The 21,937-nt window shown below is 46.1% G+C and overlaps 1 protein-coding gene across 11 annotated transcripts in view; it reads left to right on the top strand.

Annotated features, from left to right (window-relative positions):
- Ptprt (protein tyrosine phosphatase receptor type T) overlaps positions 1 to 21,937 on the top strand; it is a 1,105,165-nt gene that overhangs the window by 1,060,228 nt on the left and 23,000 nt on the right. For 6 of the 11 annotated variants that reach the window (XM_028868602.2, XM_037205582.1, XM_028868596.2 and 3 more), the window contains 7 exons: positions 1,885 to 1,944; positions 2,630 to 2,746; positions 6,740 to 6,894; positions 10,191 to 10,326; positions 12,198 to 12,347; positions 14,214 to 14,387; positions 18,342 to 18,473. In XM_028868602.2, the coding sequence (XP_028724435.1) occupies positions 1,885 to 1,944; positions 2,630 to 2,746; positions 6,740 to 6,894; positions 10,191 to 10,326; positions 12,198 to 12,347; positions 14,214 to 14,387; positions 18,342 to 18,473 (924 nt within the window). The remainder of the gene's footprint in view (positions 1 to 1,884; positions 1,945 to 2,629; positions 2,747 to 6,739; positions 6,895 to 10,190; positions 10,327 to 12,197; positions 12,348 to 14,213; positions 14,388 to 18,341; positions 18,474 to 21,937) is intronic. The other 5 variants (XM_028868606.2, XM_028868605.2, XM_028868604.2 and 2 more) reach the window with 1 other exon arrangement.

The raw sequence follows: 21,937 nt of genomic DNA, 5'->3' as shown, positions 1-21,937 counted from the left end.
TGCTGAATTATTTCCCTCATATGAATATGCTCAGTAATTCCCATCTCAGAGTGACAAAACCCACCAACAAATGAGTCACAAAACAAAAACAAAAATCATGAACCTACTAAAGGGAGAGTGGGGATGGGGAGGATTGATAGCAGTGATAGAAAGATAGGGGAGGAAGGGTAATCTGAATAAATTATATTTATGTACAAAATTGTCACACAACAAAATTAATGACTGTAAAATGATTAGAAACATTTTTAAAGCCAAACAAATGTACCTCCCCTGTTCCCACATTTCTCCTGAATCTCAAGGGCTCACAGAGACTTTATGTCTCTGCTCAGTTCTCCTCTACCCACCTCAACATGGTAGGTCTCTCCCTTTCAGCAGCAGTGATACTGTCAACATCACTCCCTTCATGTGGACAAACCCAGGCTCCATGGCTCTCTCTTCATCTGTCTTCTCCTCTCATGGCATCTCACCCTCTACTACCCGCTCTTCCTCCTCTGACTGTGAAACCTCATCAGGGTTCAGGCTTCCGTCTCTTTTTTTATTCTATCTAGATTGGGTCCTAAGTTGCCCTTAGCTAGAGCTTAGAAGTGTGACCACTGTTTCCAGCTTTGCTTTTGCCTCTTTGATTAGCTGTGGCCTGTGGGTGGATGGGTGGGCTGCATTATTGAAAGGCTGATGTACAAATATCTAGATTCAAAAGGCTCCCATACTGTATACAGACTATACATGGGTGGACAGGTGAAATTTATAGATAATCAGGATAAAGTGCCCTGGCCACAGAGATGGAGAAGATGAAGCTATCTTCTCTGTCATGTTGTACTGAAAGGGTGTGGACATCTCATTGCCTAGTAGTGGGTCAGGGCCAAGTAAGACTTTATCTTTGCACGTTCACCTTTATCTGGCACATTCCCCAGTTTTACAGATGAGGCATGGGTGCAAATGGGTGAATACCTGAGTCAATCGGCTCTAATCTCACTCTTGACTCTCATTCTAATGCTTGCAACCCCGCTGTTCAGGCTGCTCTTGCTGTTCAGCTGCTTCCCCAGGGACTGAGACCCAGGCTGCAACTCCAGTGAGTAACAAGAGCAACCCAGGGTTTGAGAATTCCAGCCTGGTCCACAGCACATTCCACATTTTGAAACAAATTCTCCTGGTGATAGACTGTGGATTGAAACTGGTCTTGCAGGGGAGAGCAGTTTCTTAATGAAACTCTTGCTAGTGGTCAACACACACACTACATTTTATTTATCTCACAATAATTGTACAAGGCAGTGTTCCTGGTTATGATACACACAATCTAGGCTTAGTTTTCATGCCATCCCTTGTCAGCTGTTGACTTTAAACAGTTTTCTTGGCTTCTCCGTGTTTAAATCCTCATCTGTAAAATGTGGATGAACATATTATCTAAGGCTATAGTGACATATAATTAAAATAATACATACAAGTAATTCATAAAACATTTAGTAGACAGGGCTAGACAAGGTAAGTATTGACTTTCATTAGCTATAGGAATCTAAGGCATTCTGGAAAGATCTAAAGTCTGAGAATCTAGCAATATTCTCCAAACCCTGCTGCAGTTTCAGTGTTTCCCTAAGTGGGTTCCATGGGATGCTAGTCTGCAGGATGGCTAGTGAAGAGAGGATTCCATGGTTAAATATGTTTGGGAAATGCTGTGTCCTCTGCCCCTGTTGGAGAGTCCTAAGATATTTAACATTAGCATTTCTGAGGATCTAAGTCACGTTTTAGCAAAGCAGCCTGTTTAACTTTGTTGAAACAGCATTTCCCAAACTCATTTGACCACAAAACCTTTTTGTGTTTGTTTTGTTTTTTTTGTTTCTTGTTTTTTTTTTTTGTTTTGTTTTGTTTTGTTTACCTAACACCTATTAGCACCCAGCGGAACACACTGTGGGAAATGCCACGCTAGGCCGTGCGTCGTCCCCCGGAATGGTAATAACACTTTTGCTATTTTAAGGGGAAAAACCATGATTTCTTTTGCTCTCTGTGGAACTTAGAGTCAAATGTGGGAGCTGCTTGCTGGGAGCATAGGTACCCACCTCTGGGGCAGAGAGCAGTGGTGCATCTTCCCTTTGAGCTCAGGACTGTCTGTCTCTTCCCCAACTAAGAGCCTTTCTCCTTCCAGTCCCTAGTGACCGCCTCTTTATAAGGACCCTCTCCTAAACCCTTCTGCTTCTACCTCCTCTCTGTTTTCCACCTGAATTTCTCATCCTTGCTCAGATAATAAGGCTCAGCAGCCCCGTGCTGACACAGCAGGAAATGACCACGCCACCATCTCCAGTACTATTATTCATCTGCCAAGTGGGGATGATATACTTTTCCCATCTTACCTAGTTCTTTCTGATGGCTTAGGGTAGCAAGGCACTGGAAAACCACCAGGAGCTGTAAGAGAAGGAACTGCTATTATTTTTAATGACCCCGGTGACTCTGGCAGAGAGTTAGGCCCTGTGCAATTTGCTGATCCCTGACCACTGAGCACCCCATGGGCAGAAATGCCACCAGAAATCACCCTTGGGTTTATGTGGATGGGAAAACCAAAGGAGTTGGCTTCTCATGCTTGGCACTCTGTTTATGCACTCTCCTTCCTGTCCTTTCCCTGTCTCTCACTTGGCCACAGGTAAAGTGTGTACGATACTGGCCAGATGACACAGAGGTCTATGGAGACATTAAAGTCACCCTAATTGAAACAGAGCCCCTGGCAGAATATGTCATCCGAACTTTCACCGTCCAGAAGGTAAGTTTTCCTTTCTGTGAGAAGTCCCTCTTCCAAGCCAGTTGGCTGGTCTACTCATCCAGACAGTGGAGACCAAGGGTCTGATTTGTCCCTACTTCACACCTGCACGATAGACAGAATGGTAATCAGAGTAGATGTGGCTGTTACATTGGATTCATCAACTAGAGAGACCAATAGACTTCAACAAACAAATGCAATGGACTAAGGGATATATTGTGATAAGAGCCATAAGGGACTAACAGACAGACAGAGAATCTACAGGGGTACCACTACATACCCCTAGAGCCAGAGTAATTTGTAGAGTGGAGAAAATTAGGGCTGAGAAGGCTCCAGTCAAGGAAAGGATGGGAGGAATAATATCCTTGGCCAAGGGTCAAAAACATAGTATGGTGAGCAAAAAGACACCAGCATTTCCCAGGCTGGGATTCTAGTCTCAACCAGGGCAATGTTGTCCACTGGTGGGTAGCTGTCACTGTCTGAAGACATGTGGGAACGCTGCAACTTGAGAGAGGGTATTTTGTTAATGACATCTAGCAGGAGGGGGCCAGTAGTGCTGCCAAACAATCCGCAACACACATGATCAAGAACTATCCAGCCCAGCATGTCACATCCAGGACTTTATAGGTTGAGAGACACTGGTCCATACATTTGTGCTACAGCTGACTATGGACATACTCCTGAGGGCTAACCTCCAGGGTGAGTCAGCTCTTGCCATTTAAGGATGTACATCCAGGAAAAGGAAGAGCTGGGATGAGCCAACCACCAACACTGTGTAGTCAAGGCCCCGTGAAGAGGGTCTGAATGAGCATCAATCTTCTCTACTGAGTCCCCAGTTAATGTTAAGAGGGTCTCTCTAAGTGAAGACTCCAATTGGGATGAACTGTAGCCTACAAGGCATGTTGAAGGAGTGGGGTCTTTTCTTGGCTTGTCTTTCTTCTTCTTCTTTTTTTTTTTTTTTGATTCCTTTAAATAATCATAAAGGGACGCATTACCTATAGGAAACTTCACTTACAAGACCCCACGAATCTCTAAAGATGAACACCACAGCTTCTCCATGGTTTATGAACAGGCGATCAGTAGTCTTTCGACATCAGCTTTAGCTCAGCATCCGTTCCTGAACTAGGAACACTGGAACAGCAAACAGAAGTGTCCTCTGCTCCTGGAGTAAGCACAGCTCCACCAAGGACAGCATAGCACAGGTGGGGAGGCACATGCCAGTGTTAGAGCTGTTCTGCCTCTCCTCCCCATCCCTGATTCAATCTGGCTTCCCCTCACCCCCTTCTAGCCTTACTCTGCCTCTCATCTTGCCCCATCTTAGTTTGGATTTCCTGAAAGCAGAGCCCAAAGCAACTGGAATTTGAATGAATTGTGTACAGAAAAGAAGCTTGCAGGATGAGAGTTGGGGGCAGGACCTTTGTAGGCACCCCACTTCAGCCTGACCCCATGGGGTCCTGAGGCAGGAATTTCTCCACAGGTATAAGGCTTGCTTACTGAGTCCCTACGAGGATACCAGTCATTCTGGCTTGCCTAGAACATGCTGGATTTAGCACTGGAGGTCCACATACCAGGAAAGCCCTCTATTCTGGGCACACTGAACTATTGTCTAAGCCAGTTAATACCTCAGCCCTTCTATCAGGCACAGAAGGCTAGCTATTCCCAACCAACCCAGGAATGGGATGCAGGTCCAGCTGAGGGTTGTCTTCCCAGGAAGGGGAGTGTGAGCTCTCTCCAAACAAGATACACAGGGGCTGAGGATGGTGTACAAGCCCAAGAACCAAAATTGGCTATACAACAACACACATCCTGAACCCATCCTCCACAGAGCAGCCATTTGGGGGCCTTGATATCCTGGTACCCTTGAGATAAAGCCAGGGCTTTGGCTGGGGCTCTGGGCCTCCAGGCTTCACCGCCTCACATCCAACCCTGTCATCCCCCTACACTGCCCTCTGCATCCCGCTACACTGCCTCTGCATCCCCCTACGCTGCCCTCTGCACCCCCTACGCTGCCCCCTGCATCCCCCTACGCTGCCCTCTGCATCCACCTACGCTGCCCTCTGACTACGCTGCCCTCTGCATCCCCCTACACTGCCCTCTGCATCCCCTACACTGCCTCTGCATCCCCCTACACTGCCCCCTGCATCCCCCTACGCTGCCCCCTGCATCCCCCTACGCTGCCTTCTGACTACGCTGCCCCCTGCATCCCCCTACGCTGCCCTCTGACTACACTGCCCTCTGCATCCCCCTACACTGCCCCCTGCATCCCCCTACGCTGCCCTCTGCATCCCCCTACGCTGCCCTCTGCACCCCCCTATGCTGCCCCCTGACTACGCTGCCCCCTGCATCCCCCTACGCTGCCCTCTGCATCCCCCTACGCTGCCCTCTGCACCCCCCTACGCTGCCCCCTGCATCCCCCTACGCTGCCCTCTGCATCCCTCTGGTCCTGACCTGGCTTCTTTGTGACTTTCTGGAGTGCTCTCTGTAGCCTGTCCCCAAGATCTCAGGCATGCTGCCCCTTTGTGTCCTCCGTGAGATAAGAAGGCTCATACACACACACATCAGCTTCATAATGATGAAGACTGTGGACAGCAGGGCCGTATGGGCAATCTGCAAACCATCCCCCTACTGTTTAATAAACATGTTCTGAAACTTGTTTAGCTTCACTTTCCTTTTCTAAAATGTGGAGATAATGATAGGAGGCCTGATCCATGGATTAAATGAATAAATACATGCATGTGTTCAAAAGAGTGATGGGACATCACCAGTACTTAGTATAAATGCCAGCTTTTATTTTTACTATTGTATTCCCAGACCTCAGTCAAGGAGGCTTCTTCTAAGAAGCCTTCCCTAATTTCTCCTCTCCTCCAATCATGTTAGATAATTCCTTTGTACACTCTAGTCCAATTATCCACATAGGAGTCTTCCTCACACAATGAGGCCATGAGCTGTTCCAGGACAGGAGCTGTGGCTTAAATCACTCTTTCATAGTGCCTAGCACATGTCCAGGAAAAGACGGCTCTTGGTGAGTATTACTTAACTTGAGATGAACAATAATGTAGAGATTTCCTAGCACCAGCTAGGAATTGCTCTGAATGTCTAAAGACATGCAAGCAAAATACTCATACACATAAAAATAAAAATAACTTAATTTTTTAAAGTCTTTTTTAATTTAATTTTATTTTATTTTACAATATAATTTAATTCTACATATCAGCCACAGATTTCCTTGTTTTCCCCCCTCCTGCTCCCCCTCCCATTCCCACCAGCCCACCCCCATTCCCATCTCCTCCAGGGCAAAGACTCCCCCCGAGGACTGAGATCCACCTGGTAGACTCAGTCCAGGCAGGTTCAGTCCCCTCCTCCCAGGCTGAGCCAAGCGTCCCTGCATAAGCCCCAGGTTTCAAACAGCCAACTCATGCACTGAGCACAGGACCTGGTCCCATGGCCTGGATGCCTCCCAAACAGATCAAGCCAATCAACTGTCTCACCCATTCAGAGGGCCTGATCCAGCTGGGGGCCCCTCAGCCATTGGTTCATAGTTCATGTGTTTCCATTCATTTGGCAATGGTTGAGAGACAGCCCGAACTGATCTACTCTGGTGACAGAATGGCCAAACACCCTAATTGTCGTGCTAGAAACCCCATCCAATGACTAAGGGAACTGGATGCAGAGATCCACAGCTAGGCCCCAAGTGGAGCTCCGGGAGTCCAATTGGCGAGAAAGAGGAGGGTTTATATGAGCGAGAATTGTTGAGACCAAGGTTGGATAATTTAATTAATTTTAAGAGGTTCTTCAAGAAATTACCGGTTTCACATTTTCCAGAAGTAACTGGCAGAGTTCCTGTGAGCTAACACCTACTAACCCCATGAGTACCTCGTTTCCCCACACAGCAGAGAGGCCCGTTCCTCAGTACCATATCCCCTACTTTCTCCCCATGGACCTGGGAGGGTACATGAGGGCAGCAGGTGGAGGAACGGAGGCCCATTCTCTCCTCAGAAAGGCTACCACGAAATCCGGGAGCTCCGCCTCTTCCACTTCACCAGCTGGCCTGACCATGGTGTTCCCTGCTATGCCACTGGCCTTCTGGGCTTCGTTCGCCAGGTCAAGTTCCTCAATCCCCCAGAAGCCGGGCCCATAGTGGTCCATTGCAGGTGAGTCAGACCTCCATCCCCATTCTGCAATCAACTGTATCTCTGTGGATTTGCTCTCCAGGTGAGGGTGATACCATCTTGTCCCAGAGCCTTGGTTTCTTGCTTTAAGACCCCTCCTCCTATGACCCAGAACCCAGCCAACTTCTGAGGAGACCTGGGTCCCAGGATCTAACAACAATGGTGGTAGGGATTATGTTACTGTTGTGATTGTTGACCCAGAGACACAGCTGAGCACAGCAGCACCTGCCACACCTGCCATGTACATCTGCCCAAATTGCTTCACTTCCCATCCAAACTGGAGAAGTGAGAAATATACTCTTATCATTCCCATTTTATAGATTGGGAAACTGAGGCACCGAAATGGGAGAGAGGGGTGGGAAATGTCAAAACTGAGATAGTTGACATGTTCTCTGGAGCTTCCTAGCAGCGACTTGACATGGGATACCTTGGTTTAAGTATGCATCTCTTCACTCCTACTATTTTTAAAATCAATTGCTGGCCTTCGGGGTCCTTAATAGAGAGCAAGTGGTCAGCATCAGCTTCCCTTTATTACAGAGACGGGAAATTTTCAGCTTTGACCTAGAAAGTCACATTGAACATAAGTGGCATTGAATCCTCCTAAATGGAGATGAAGTATTGTGTCAAGGGCATTTAGAATTGGAGGAAGGTAGATGTCCAGACCTGAAGGCCACAGAGTCTGTACTCCCCTCCTTCCCAATGCCCCTCCATTTCAGTACGACCTTGGGCTCAGCACATCTTCTTATACCTTGTATGCACAGGCCATCTCATTCTTCCTGGCAATGTCTGTGTCATCTAAGAAGCCAGGGAAGACTCTGTGAATGTCTCAGAGGCAGCCCCTCCCTGTGTGAAAATTTACCACACAGCATCCCTTTGTATTCTCCACAGTAGTAGATACACATCCACATTTCATAGGTAGAAACTGAGGGTTTAGCAGAAACCTCTGCACTGTCCAAGCATTTGGCATGGATTTTCTGCTTTGCCTCTCACCATAAACAAAGAGCAAAAGGTGCATTAGTGTCTAAGCCCAATATCCCTAACTGCAGCCAGAGTTCAGAAGGAAAAGAGGGAGGAAGATTATGGGAAGTACTCATCAGACTGTCTGTCATATGCAGTACTGTGTGTGATGGCCTGTACCTGCGTCTCCACAGCAAGTCACTGTAAAGCATCTAAGCAGAGTGGTACCTACTCCTAGGGCTGTTATGGTTTGGTTAATGCACACTAAGTGCCTGAAAGAATTCCAAACATAATAAGCACTTGAAACTACCACCCTTCCTGCCTCTTAACATCATCTGACACCCCCAGACAGGGCTTAATAAATTCTTTTGGACAGGAAGTGTGTCTTACTCATCTTCCTCTTCCTACTCTGAATCTTAGCATCCAGGGCATCATGGATGCTTGATAAATATTTGTGGTCAGGCACAAAACTAAGCAATTTACATGCATTATGCTTCTAAATTGCAATTTAATGCAATTTACATATATTGTACTGTTAATACTAAGAGGTATACGGCCAGTTTTATTTTATGAATGAGAATAGTGAAACCCAGAGAGATGAAGTCATTTGCCCAAGGTCACACAGCTAGTCAGTAACAGAGCCAAGATTTAATCTCAGGGATCTCAAATAGCATATGCTTAACTACTGTTTTATTCCAGGGGAAAAAACACAGCTCAGACCTTTCAAAAACCTTTCTAAGAGGCACGAACTGAGGCTCACAGACACCAGCACCTTATTCTCTGATACTGTAGCCGAGATTGAAAACTAGTGATGCTGGTCATTCCCATGTGATACATTGAGGATGAGGCTTTGGGGAACAGATGAATGAGTGATTTTTTTAATAGACCTCTTCCCAGGCTCCAGAACCCATTCTGTTGAGTTCTTTTTAAATAGGTCTGGAGTACACTGGGGACAGGTATTTTGAGGCAAGAATAAGGCAAGCTCCACTCAGTTCAAACCATGGTGTTTTATCATCAGTGAACACTGCTTCCGAGGGGTTTGGTTTCCAGATCACTAATGTGTGGGTCCCTCCTGGCCTATGCTTCTTGGACTTATCAGCCAATGTTGCTTTTGCATCTTATTCCATCCATCCCCTTGCATTTCCTTTGATTTCCACATTGTTAGACACAGACATTAGTTTCCACGGGGTAAGTAAAGTGTGAAACCACCACCAATGTGGGCTTCCTTGACAGTCTATGCTGCTTCCCTTCCCAAGCCGTGGGCAATACAGGCCAGGGTTCTATGATTCAGCCCTACTGCCTTATAACCCAGAGTTGATCTGGGGAGATCTGACTGTGCTCCAGGGGGTCTTGTGGAGTCTATCCTCTTGCCGTTTTGTGTCTGGTTTGAGGTTGTCCTAGTAAAGCTTGTCAGTAATCAGAAACTGACTATATGTCAGGGAAGCTGGTGCCTGGTGAGGGTCTTGAGGCTGTCAGGGGCTCTAGTTTGATGATGTGCCTGGCTTGTGACCCTGAAGAAGCCAGCACAAGGGGGTCAACTGCAAGGCCTTGAATAAGGGACACCAGATCAACTCTCTGCCTTTGACACAGCTCAGAGCTCTCTGGTCTCTGGTCTCTCACACACTTTTCTGGAACCTCTGTCCTCTTCTGGCTTCCATCCACCAAACTATTTGCTGATATGGAACAAAAGAGGGGATAAAAGAAGGGGAGAGAGAGGGAAAAGACATGTTTACTTGGACGGCTCCAGTATGCCAGGCATCGATAAGTGTGATAAGTGTTTTACACTGTACCCCCTGGACTATATCCTACAGGCACACCTACTATGAAATTTTGCCTTCCACATTCTAAATCTTATTAAGGAAAGTAGCAGAAATTCTAGACTGCCTGGGGGAACTCTCACCTCTCCCATTTACCATCTCTATGACCTCAGGCTGTAAGCTCTCTATGCCTCATCTTCTCACTTATGAAATGGGGTAAGAAACTTGCCTATCACCTCCTAAGGAAGTCCATAAGCAAATTTGTAAAGCACAACAATGTGTTACTTTGTAAGTACTACATAAGCATTTGCTAAATAAGTACAATAAAAATAAGTCCTCCAAAACAACGCCAATGATAAAGCATTACTCTCCCATTTAATAAGGAAAATTTTGATCACTTGTTCAGCATAGCCCAGGAGTTTCAGGCTTCCAATCATCCCATCTGTCTTTGGCAACACACTGCCTTTCAACAAGGCTTTTGAGACAGGGCTAAATGGTAGGGGCCTTGTCACCATAATTCATCCCACCTTAAGATCCCTGACACACACCAAACTTCTCTTCCAGTGCTGGAGCCGGGAGGACTGGCTGCTTCATTGCCATTGACACCATGCTCGACATGGCTGAGAACGAAGGGGTGGTGGACATCTTCAACTGTGTGCGTGAGCTCCGAGCACAGAGGGTCAACCTGGTGCAGACTGAGGTTAGTCCTGGGCACTGAACCAGCTAGTTTCCTGATACGTTGGCCAAGGAGAAGCATGGTAGGACAGAGGCTCATTAATGGAGAAGCCATGCACAAGGACACATGCCTGCACAAGTATTAGTACAGAATGATGGTGTAGCCTGCTCTGGTAAGATGTCCCAGCCAATCCTGAGAGTCTATGGTGCAGGAACTTCTGGCAGCAATAACTGTTGAGTCCTCTGTCTCTACCATCATCCAAGTAAGACTGAATGGCAGTTGTCAGAGATAGTATTCTATCCTTGGATGAAGGGATGGAGAGGAAGAGGAAGTATTGGTACTTATGGTATGCCTGCCCTGTGCTAAGCATTCAGTCAGTCCTTGATGGAAATGGCTTAACCAACAAAGTGCATTTTTTTAGGTTTATTTATTTTATTTTGTGTGTCTGAGTGTATGTATGTAAGTGCACCACATATATGCCTGGTGCTCACAGAGGTCCAAAGACCCTGTTGGATCTCCTAGAGCTGGAGTGACCATGGTTGTAAGCCACCATGTAGGTGCTGGGAAACTCTTTAAGGGCAGCAAATCCCCTTAACTACTGAGCCATCTCTTCAGCCCAAAGCTCTTGAGAACTTTGACTTGAGCTAGAGGCTGAGAATTCCTGGAGAGATATATACAACCCTTACCCTCAAGAAAAGGCAGATACCAGGTTCCTGTCTGTCTAGCTGGAGAGCCCAATGCCTGAGGATAATGTAAGTAAGGCTGTCTGAATTGTTGTCACCTACAGTGAGCCAAGAAATGCATATTCTTTATGTCTAGGATATTTTCCCTACTCTTCACAGCCTGTGATATAGCTCCTACTCACATCTCCATTCTATCAGTGGAGAGGACACCGAGAAACTATATACCTAAGTCTTCGCATGGCTAACACCCACGTGGTTTGTCCTGAACCACTCACTCTCCTGTTAATCAAGTTTTCTGTCTATCCCACTTCTTCATGCCTTGGGTTGTTGTTCCTGCAATGAGTTCACGTTTTGGTTCTAGTAAAGGCTGTGAATGTCCTAGCATATCTAAAACCCATGGGAGCTCCATGTATATCAACCCTGCAAAGCGACATACCATGGCTTTAGGTACAGCAGTCCCTACAGATGCTCATTGAAAGCTTTAGCTCACTGGGCTCTACTGCAGACTCTGAGATAGCCCACAGGCCACTTCCCAGGCCTATAACACTAGAGCCAAGATGACTGTGCTGTCTGTGCTTAAGACCATGCCTGTAGACTACAGATGCTCTAGGTAAAGTCAGACACACGGCTCTCACTGTCAGGCATGGAGATGTGTTTAAATATAAATGAATCATGATACATTCAGATTAAGCACTTTAATTAAAGGGGTCAAATTTTTGTTTAAAAAATGTTTACCCAATGAACACTTATAAAGACCCAGTATTATCAATAAACTTATGCCTAATAAATTTAAAGATACTCTGGTTGTTGAGTGTGAAGTGGGATGGGGACAAAGGATGAGAATACTAAACATGCTCCAGGAAGTAGGAAGAAAGCTTTCTGCAGAGAGAGCAGGGTGTCTGTAGCAAGCAGCTTTTGGATGAAAGCTGGGAATGCGAGCAGAACATAGAGAGCACTGCAATGACATGTTCTCGAGTTTCTCATTCTTATCAGTGGCTCTGCTCTTCCATTGTATACAAGGGCAAAATGCATCATAGCTCAATCACTGTGAAACATGGAGACTTAGACCTTTGGGTTACAGATAAAAACTGAGGATTCTGCAGAATAAATCATATCCTTTTTTCATTGCTACAAGATTCACTCGATGTGGTCAAAATGCTCACAGACAACTCTTCTTACCTGGAGCACTTTTCCCTCCCCTTGACCTTGCAGGAGCAGTATGTGTTTGTGCATGATGCCATCCTAGAAGCATGCCTCTGCGGCAACACCGCCATCCCTGTGTGTGAGTTCCGCTCTCTCTACTACAACATCAGCAGGCTGGACCCCCAGACTAACTCCAGCCAAATCAAAGATGAGTTTCAGGTATGGGCAAAGCCGAGGTTCAGGGTCTTAGCTGCTCTGAATTGTCCTAACAAATTTCCAGTCTGGCTGACTTACATGGCAGGCATTTGCTTATCACACTTCTGGAAGCAATGAAGCCCAAAAGCAAGCAGCCAGCAAATCTAGTATCTGGGGAGAGCTCAGACACCAACATAGTTTGTGAGTGGCTGCTTCCTTATGGTTTCATATGGTGGAAAGCAGAAGAGCACACACTTGCGTAACTTTTCATAGGAACACTAATCCCACTCATGAGAACTCCACCCTGGTGATCCAGTTACTTCCCACAGCCCCCACCCCTCCTCATATGCCCTGTTGGGAGCTGGTATAGTAGTGTGTGTGTGTGTGTGTGTGTGTGTGTGTGTGTGTGTGTGTGTGTGTGATGAGATGTGTACATTCAATCTATAGCAATGACCCAGGCAATTTAATGCACATTGTGGGCCTTTCTTGGTGAGATTGATGTGTATGTGTGCTTTCAGCCTACAGTGCCCAGCAGCTGTGGAAAGCTTTTCACACCATCAGATTGCACAGTCATTAGCAACTATTAGCCAATCACTCAATGATGGCTGACACTTGCTTTTGTGCTGTGATTATGCTATTGAACTGAGGTCTTGGTTAATTCTTGTTGATGTTGTGGAATGGACAGAAGTTTATACACTGATGCTGGTGTGGATTTCCTGCTTCTTAAACTCTGGAGGGACTGTAGCCCCAGTGTTTTCTCTACATATTCTTTAAACCCATCATCTGAACTTAGGTGCTTGTTGGAAATGAAGACTGTTGGGCCCCACCCAGACCTACTAAATTAGAACGTGCAATTTAACAGGATCTCAGGGGCATTTATCTATATTCATGTTAAGCTCTTAGCCATCTTAGAGCATGGCTCAGACATGGCAGATTCACACCTTGCAATCAGGATGGTCAAAACTGTAGCTTTGGTCTAAGAGGCCCAGATATAAGTGACTGAGTAGAAAGCTAAAGACCTGGACATAGATCACTGAGTAAAATGCTAGAGTTCAGACCTTCATCCCACAGTCAAAACTGAGTGATGGAGCTGTAAGAACTGGGCAGGAAGAAACAAGCAAATCCCAGGCTCACAGTATTCCCATCAGGCTGACAGTGTAGAACTCCTTTAAACAAGAAATCTTTATTGTCTTAACGACAGCATGCCAAGTGACAGAGGGATGAAAGTCACAGAACCCTGGTCATTGCACACAGGACCTACTCTATTGGCTGGAACAGCCCTGGTCCCTAACTGGGTGAGAACTTGCTCTACAGAGCATAAGCCTTGCAATTTTGTAGACCTACTGGTTTGCCCCCACAAGGTCCCTTGTCCACCCTAAAGAGCACATCCTAAGCATCCATCCATCCTCCTACAACTGAGACACTTTTATCACTGAAAAATGTGCTGGAAAAATCACTTCCTTCTTTCCATGGCAATTCAAGTGGTGTTTAACATTCATTAGGGATTCTCTGCCCCATTCCCTGCCATATGCCCTTCTGGCTGGCCCTCATTTAATGCTGTGCTAGCTCAGTTGAACAACAGTTCAAATGGTTGGCAGGTGTTGTCAGCTCATGTCTTAGCCTGTGCATGGGCATGCTGCCCCTGCAGCCTTGGCATCTTGAAGGTGTCACAAAGCTCCTGGCAAAGTCTCTTAGCTCAGAAGTCCTGTAGCTGCACACAGGATAGAAAAGAATATCTCTGTCATGGGAGAAGCATGAGTTGGAGAAAACAATGGCAGAGCCAGGCTTGGAGGGTAAAGACAGATAAATTAAGCTAAGCTGGGATATCTGTCTCCTTTGCTTGGATACAGCCTCCTGTGTACTCCTCTCCTCCCCTTTGTGCCCCTACAGACACTCAACATCGTGACACCTCGAGTGAGGCCTGAGGACTGTAGCATTGGGCTCTTACCCCGGAACCATGATAAGAATCGGAGCATGGATGTCCTGCCTCTCGACCGCTGCCTACCTTTCCTCATCTCAGTAGATGGAGAATCCAGCAATTATATCAACGCAGCATTGATGGATGTAAGTTAAGCCCTGGCAGGAAACCCCTGGCTGCCATTACAGAAAAAGCTCTTTCCCAAGGTGGAGATGGCTGAATCCCAGTGCCCTGACCCTACCGACCATCTTGCTTCTAACTGCTGGTCTTTGAGACTGTGATTACCCCTTCCCCTCCCCAGAAGCCTCATGTCTAAACCCAGATACATTGTGTGCTTTTGGCTCTTTGGCTCAAAGAAGGTGGATAGAATAGATCAAAAGCCGAAAAAAGAATTCCCTTAACAGCTCAAGTCGATAGCTCTAACCTGCATGCTTCTGCCTCCCACAAAAATGACTCTCAGCCAGAAGTTCAGTTCTGGCCACATTCCCTAGAATTTGAGACCTCAGGAGATAAGATGTGGTACATCATCTTGGGATTCCTGCTGGAACATCCCATTTAGTTCCTCAGATAACTCCTTTGCAGAGGCAAAGAGGGAGATAGCACACACTAGATGCTCAGTAAATGGGCAGTGATTGGAAGTATTGAAAAGATCAAGAAGGGAAATGGACCATGGCCCTCAAGACATCATCCTCTGCTTCTTCAATAGCATGTCCAAGAAGGGAACCATTCCCTGCTCTGGTTCGAAGTTAGGGAAATGTCCAGCCCAGTATTCCCATGCCTCTGTCTCATATGCCTCACCCATGAGTCTTTGGGCATCTTCTAGTTATCATCATTACACCTTCAGGATATGCAGATGCTTGCAGAGGGATGAACTACAGACGTTCTAGTCTCATCCATGCTCTTTTCAGCAGGACAGACTAAGCCAGACTAAGGAAGGCTTTCTCAGGGTATCCCAGAGAGCTAGAGACAGAACTAGAATTCCTAGTTCCCACTCTAGAATCCATTTATTGTCACTCCCCTGTTTGTTTGACCCAAGAGGATGTGGGTGTCTTGCGTCCTAAGGCTCAAGACCAGAACATCATTGCCTGATGGAGGATGACCAATTCCAGGTTCCTCTCCTTGCTCTTCCCCACTCTGAGGTCATGTCCATCCAGCCCATGTGGTCCTCCTATCTAAGTTACAGGCTAGATAATAGAGTATTCTCTTCCTGGATCAAGGCCATTACTTCCCTGACCTCTGATTATTGCAAGTGTTCTGGGTTTTAGAAACAAAAAAAGGAATATAAGGTCAATACCCAGATAAGTTCTCAAAAAACCTGCCCTGGCTTTGGCTCACAGATGCTTACACTCTCTATGAAACCTGGCTGAGTGCAGAAGCAGGGAGCCATGTCTGGATCATGTTAAGTAACTGGAATTGCTCAAAGAGGAAGAAAGACTTCTGATATTAGCTTAGGGCTGCCTTCTAAGATCTCTCTCTTTCTCTCTCTCTCTCTCTCTCTCTCTCCTCTCTCTCTTTCTCACCCGCCCCCTGCCCATGTGTGTGTGTGTGTGTAGACATGGTTCAGAGGTATACCCATACTTCCAAGCTCCTCCTACCATTATCCCCCATTGCCCCAGCATCCTCTCTGCCTTCTTCATCCGAACAAGGATCAAGGAAGCTCCTGGCCTCTACTTCGTAGGTTAGATGCTGCCTGGAGTTAAATGCCTTCTGCCAAGCTCTGATTCTGATTGTATTCTTTGTCCACGGGGCATTTCTCTTGTGAGCCATCACTGAGGCCTTTGCCTTTCTTATATTAAAAAAGAAAAAATTCCTTATCTGTATTCCAGCCCAGTCTGTGCATTATCTGGTAACCATAGCAGCTTTGCCTCTAGCAGAAAAATATGAAGTCCTCTGGGTTAATTTTTAATGTTTCCCCTGGGAAAGGATGATGTTATCCATGAAATGGATTGCTGGCTGATCCCTGAAACCCGGCAGGAGCGCAGATCTCGAACATATTTTCAGATAAGACTTTGTCAGGCGTGCTGGCCTAATAGAGCATTTATCACAGAGACAGGGAAAGCAAAGAAAACTAACATTCACTGCATGTCGGGCACCATGTCGGGCTCTGGACTTGCATTGTCTCGTTCTGCCCTGGAGTGTTACTCTCCCCATTTTTTTGGAGATGTACCGAGGGTCAGAGTATTTCCATCACTTGTTCAAAGTCAACTGGCTTTGAGACGGTGACACCAAGGACCAGAGTCATGTGCCTACCATCGTGAAAGCCTGAGTTTCTAATTTTATTTTATATTTTTTGGGTATGAATGCTTTGGTTGACTATATATCTACACTCCATTAGTGTGCCTGAACGGGTGTCTGCAAAGATCAAAAAGAGGTTGTGTGTGCTTGGTACCTGCAACTCCCTGAAATTGGAGTTACAGACAATTGTGAGCCTCCATGGGGTGCTGGGAAGTGAACTCGTGTCCTCTGGGAGAGCAACCTTTACTGCTGAACCATCTCACTAGCCTTAGCCTGGATTTAGTTTTGAAAGCTTGGAAATGTTTGAGATATTTAAAGGGTCTGTCCCTGATACCCTTTGTTAGATCATGCACTGGCTAAGAAAAGGCCTCAGGAAACAGGAATCCCTAGTATAGACATGACAGACATGTCTGCAAGGCCTTGCCATGCTAGCTCTGAGGTCTCTGTCCCTCTTCTATCCCTATCTCCTTCTGACTCATGACTCTGGTACAATAGCTCTGATTCCCACATGAACAAGCTACCTAGAAAATGTGTTGAAACATTGGCTGGTTCTCAGATTTCACAAGCTATTGCTGAAGTAGAAACACCCCCACAATCCTTCCAAATACTTCTTCCTGAGGTGGTATGGCACGTGGGGCCCAACTGAAGCTTCCAGACTTACACAGGGCATCCCCCCCACCCCCAGCCTCAGTGTATCTGTCTTTAACATGGGGAAATTAAGGTATTCACCAGTGCTGTGCTGTGATTGTGTCTATTGTGTTCCAACCACAATGCTGGTGCTGAGGAAGAAAACCTAAGTCAAGAGTATTTCTACCCTGCAGTGAACTTGCTTACTGTTTTTTTTTAAGGTTTGTTTTTATTGTTTCTGATTATATATAGGTGTGTGTGTGTGTGTGTGTGCAAGTGGGTATGCACACATACATGAATGTGTTGCTTATAGAGCCCAAAGGTGTCAGATCCCTTGGAATTGGAGTTAGAAAATAGTTGTGAGCTGCATGATGAGTGTTCTGGGAGCCAAACTCAGGTCCTCGGGAAGAGCAGCAAGTGTTCTTAACCATTGAGCCATCTCTCCAGCCCTAGTTGCCAAGATTTGTGTTTGTTTGTTTGATTTTTTTGTGTTTGTTTGTTTTTAACTTACAAATCTCATTCATTGTATGACAGCCATCCCTTTAGATTTGAGTTGCATTTTCCAGGAGAAGAGTCTGAGCTTTGAAACCATCCACTGATCCACCAGTGTTTAGTACCTGACTCCCCACAATGATGTTTAAAAGCATGAATGGATAACAAATGGGTGGATAGTGCTGGATGAATGAACAGATGGTTGAGTAATAATTTTCAAGGGGCATAACTGGGTTTGAACCTCAGGTCCACATGACTCTAATACCTGGCAGCCTTCTACCACCTTGTTGGCTAAAGGGTACAATGCCACCTCTGCCAGGCTAGCTCAGCCCTCAATCCAGGCCAGAAATGACCCCTGTAATCTCAGCATCATAAACACAGGAACTTGTGGGATCCCTGATATCCCAAGAGGTGTCTTGGCCAGCAGCACAGCAAACCTGCATCCAGAATCTTTCCTTTCATATTGTAATGATAATTTGCTGAGCTCCAAGACATAAATAATTTATTTGGATAATCCCCATCCAAGTGACACTTTTCTAATGAAATGTCTTAGTTTGGAGGAGAATGTGTTCATTATGAGAAGGTCCCCTTTGCCGCCAGGGCACTGAGAGATAACAGAGCAGACAGGTGCTATGTGAGATCTATTTGGCAGGCTCAGGGCCTCTGGCAGCCATCCCGGCCTCATCATGATTGGAATATCACTGATGGGTATGTATTTGACGAACTCTGTGTCATTCCTTTGTCAGAGCCACAAGCAGCCTGCCGCCTTTGTGGTCACCCAGCACCCTCTACCCAACACTGTGGCAGACTTCTGGAGGCTGGTGTTTGATTATAATTGCTCCTCTGTGGTGATGCTGAATGAGATGGACTCTGCTCAGGTAGGAGGGATTTGTGGGACTGCTACTGATGAGTACCAGTCAGTCATGATTGGCATGCAAGGAAACTCTAAGGTGCCCCACTGGTGGGCACTGTCCAACTGTGAATGTCAGGCATACCCATTCTACTGCTCACTGAATCTCCCACTGAATTCTTCACCAAAGACACCCATAAATTAGTCCCCTTGGCTGTAGGCTTTGTCTAACTATACCAATGGCAAGGCCCTGTTGTCCCTGCCACAGACACTGGTTATAGCCTTACTCTAAATCATGAAGAGCTTAGAAAATCAAGATCTCACACAACACTGAGTACCAGCAGTAAGGCTCTTCACCATGTGGCCTCTGCTGGCAGAAACTGGAGTCTGAACCTAGGAACTTTTGCTTCCTGGCCACCCAGCTAAGCTTTGACTTCATGACTTAGCCCCTCAGGGTCTTCTAACTTCAACCATCATATGTCTACACTTCCCCACACCTAAGACATAGGACTCTATCTTGGGACAGTCTCTGGAGACCACTACTATGTGGCAAGACAGCTATTCTAGGGTAGATGAGATGAAGGTGGCCTTTCAAAGTTTTACATGAGTCTTTTCAGTGCCTTGAAGGAAAGCAAAGTCATTCAGTGCACTCTTGTGTGAGCGCTGGCCTTACATAGGCCTTGGGTGGGAATTATTCTTTTTTCCAAATGGGGCTGAGCTATAATCCCAGTCTTACAGGAGCTGCCAGTCTTGCTACAGAGACAGATGGGTGAGTTATCCCAGGCTCATGCGGCTGTGCTATAATAGAGGTCAGCAATGAAGTGCCATGTTGACCTAGAGCAGAGAGCAATTAATTCTACCCAGAGGGTGGGGGAAGATTTCAAAAGGAAGGTGACTTGGACCTTGAAGGAGGCAGGGGAGATCTGGTCATACAGGGGATGAATGGCTGGGAAAAGGCGTTCCACATAGAGGGGATAGTGGAGGCAAAGGCAAGGCAGATCGATGTGTAGAGGCTTGTTTTCAGTCAGCTTCGGTTCCAGTACACTGGAGCTGTATCTGGAGGGAAAGAGTGAGGTAAGGCTAGAAAAGACAGCAGGGTTCAGTCAGCAGAGAAGTTCTTTGTGCCAGGCTCAGGAGCCTGGACTTAAAGCACTGACAGAATAAGGCTATTGTTTGTAAGTGACAGGATCCTTTCTACCAATAACATTTTTGTACAAATTCAATGAATGAAGGAGGAGGATCTGGGCATATTCAAGGAGGAAGTGGAGACCCAGAGCACCACCTACACTGGTCTTTCATCTGGTCCTGATAGCCCTTAGTTAGTCTGTCATCTGGATCCCTTTGCAGCATCCAGGGGTTCCAAGATAATTAGGAAAGCTTTACTATACATTGGGGGTGGTCCTAAGGTTTCCAACTTGTGTTAGAAAATGGAGTCTAGGACCAGAGAATATAGACATGGGAATCAGAGACTAGAGAGAAAACACAGCTTGTATTCAGAAATTGAAGAGGAGATCTGAGCAGAGAAAGTAGCCAGGTGGAAGCAGAACTTGGACCAGATGTGAAATCATTTCCAGTGTGAAGTCCACAAACTTCAGGGAGCAGCTGCATGTGGACGTTGATGAAAAGAAGTCCCAGATGGTGGCAGGTAGCTTGTTTAGGTGACCAGCTATCCAGGAAGCACCTGGACAAAATGGAAAGGCAGGAAGATGAGAGGGGTGAGTATGGACCAGAGCTGAGTAGAAGAGGAGGAAAAGGAGTGTGTGTTGGACTGTGTCCATGAGACATACCCAGAAGAGGTTCCCTTCATTCACACCATCCAGACTCGTTGAGCATCTGCTACTGCTATTTGTTGGAAACTATTCTAGGTTCTTGGAATGTATCACAGATAAGGTGAAACGAGAATATTCCTGTCTCCTGTGCACTTCCTATTCTAAAGGGGAGAGACCAACCATAAACAACAAATGCTCTATCATGAATTCAATCATATATTGGAACATGATGAGAAGGAAGCATAGTGAATATTTTAAAACTGGGTTGAGGCACAAGACACAGATGTACTAGAGTACTCAAGGAAGGACTTGAAAATATGTGAACACAGTTGAAGGAGGCTGGAGAGCAAGCCAAATGTTCCTTCTAGGGAACAGTGTCTCAGGCAAAGAGAACTGTGTATCCAGGCAGTGTGGTGGGAAAACACCTAACACACTCAAGGAACAGCATAGTACTCTGAGGCCAGAGCAGGGTGAGATGGGTAGAGTTACAGTGATGATATCCAAAGAGTAACAGGGTTACATGCCATAGGTGACCTTAGTCATCATGAGAGAACTTGGAGCTTCACTCTGCATAGGATAGGGAGACACAAACAGACTTGGCAGGAGAGTGACATCACTTGATTTTTAAAAGTACAGGGAGTAGCAACAAGAATAGTCAGGTGTGGGTGATGGCAGCTTGAGCAGGGTGGTAGCATGGTGTATATTCTATATGTATCCCAAAGGTAGGAGGACAAAATATACTGCCTGGTTGAAGATGGAAGATAGAGGATGACACTAAAGTTTAGGGCCTGAAGAATGGAGGATTGGGAACCAAGATAACAATAGAAAAAAAATAAATTCCCCTAAAAGAGATTTCTAGAATTTCCCCTATTTCATTCTAGAATCAGAAATGATCACTGCCTATTCTTCTACTTGAACAAGTAAGGTAACTCACGTTTATGAAGTGCGAGTGAGGTGAAACCTACAAAAAAAAGCCCACATATACTTGTTAAAGTTATGGCTCAGTGGCAGAGCACCTGACCAGCATTCAGGAAGCTCTAGGTTCAATCCCCAGTAGAAGGATGAAAGTCCATTTGTTCTTCTCTTTGTGCAACACCCAGTTTGCAAAATTGAAGCCTGGAAACAGAATGGCAATTGTGAAGAACCTTACTTTGGGACATATAATGTCAAGGTTGCTGGCTCTAGCTCCCCCTTTTAAATGGTAGATCCTTGGTGAATGATAGATCTTTCAGCCCCAGATGCTGGTGCAGCCTTTGAGAGCTACGGCTCTGAATGTAAAAACATCAGGCTCAGAAGCACCCCAAGGTTGGCTGCCATACACAGCTGGCAAGCATCCCCTGAAATCGGCAGATGAATAGAGCACTTATTGATATAAATATCATCACCACAGCAGCTGGGATCCTTGCAAAAATAAACAGTGATATAGCGTGAGCATCAGAAAAGCTGCCTTCAGCACCTGGAGGGGCGGTTCTTCGAAGTGGTATGAACCTTTGCCTGCTAGCATGCTCCTGCCAAGGCAGCCTAGAATGTGGGCCAGGCCAGCAAAGTGGACAGGACTACTTAAGTCCTAAGTATCTCTCGGTTGCTCCTAAGAAAACTAACAGCATACCCTGTGGTTTCACTGTACACTCCTGTTTGAGGGTGGTCAAGCTACAGGTAGGATGCAGGAAGATAAGGACAAGGAGAAGATGTGAGCTCTCAGGAGCCTTTATTTCCTTGTACT

This window comes from Peromyscus leucopus, chromosome 4 (genome assembly GCF_004664715.2).
Source record: "Peromyscus leucopus breed LL Stock chromosome 4, UCI_PerLeu_2.1, whole genome shotgun sequence".
NCBI classification, from domain to species: domain Eukaryota; kingdom Metazoa; phylum Chordata; class Mammalia; order Rodentia; family Cricetidae; genus Peromyscus; species Peromyscus leucopus.
The sequence above is the reverse complement of the archived record's forward strand: the minus strand, read 5'-3'. Positions and strand labels throughout refer to the sequence as shown.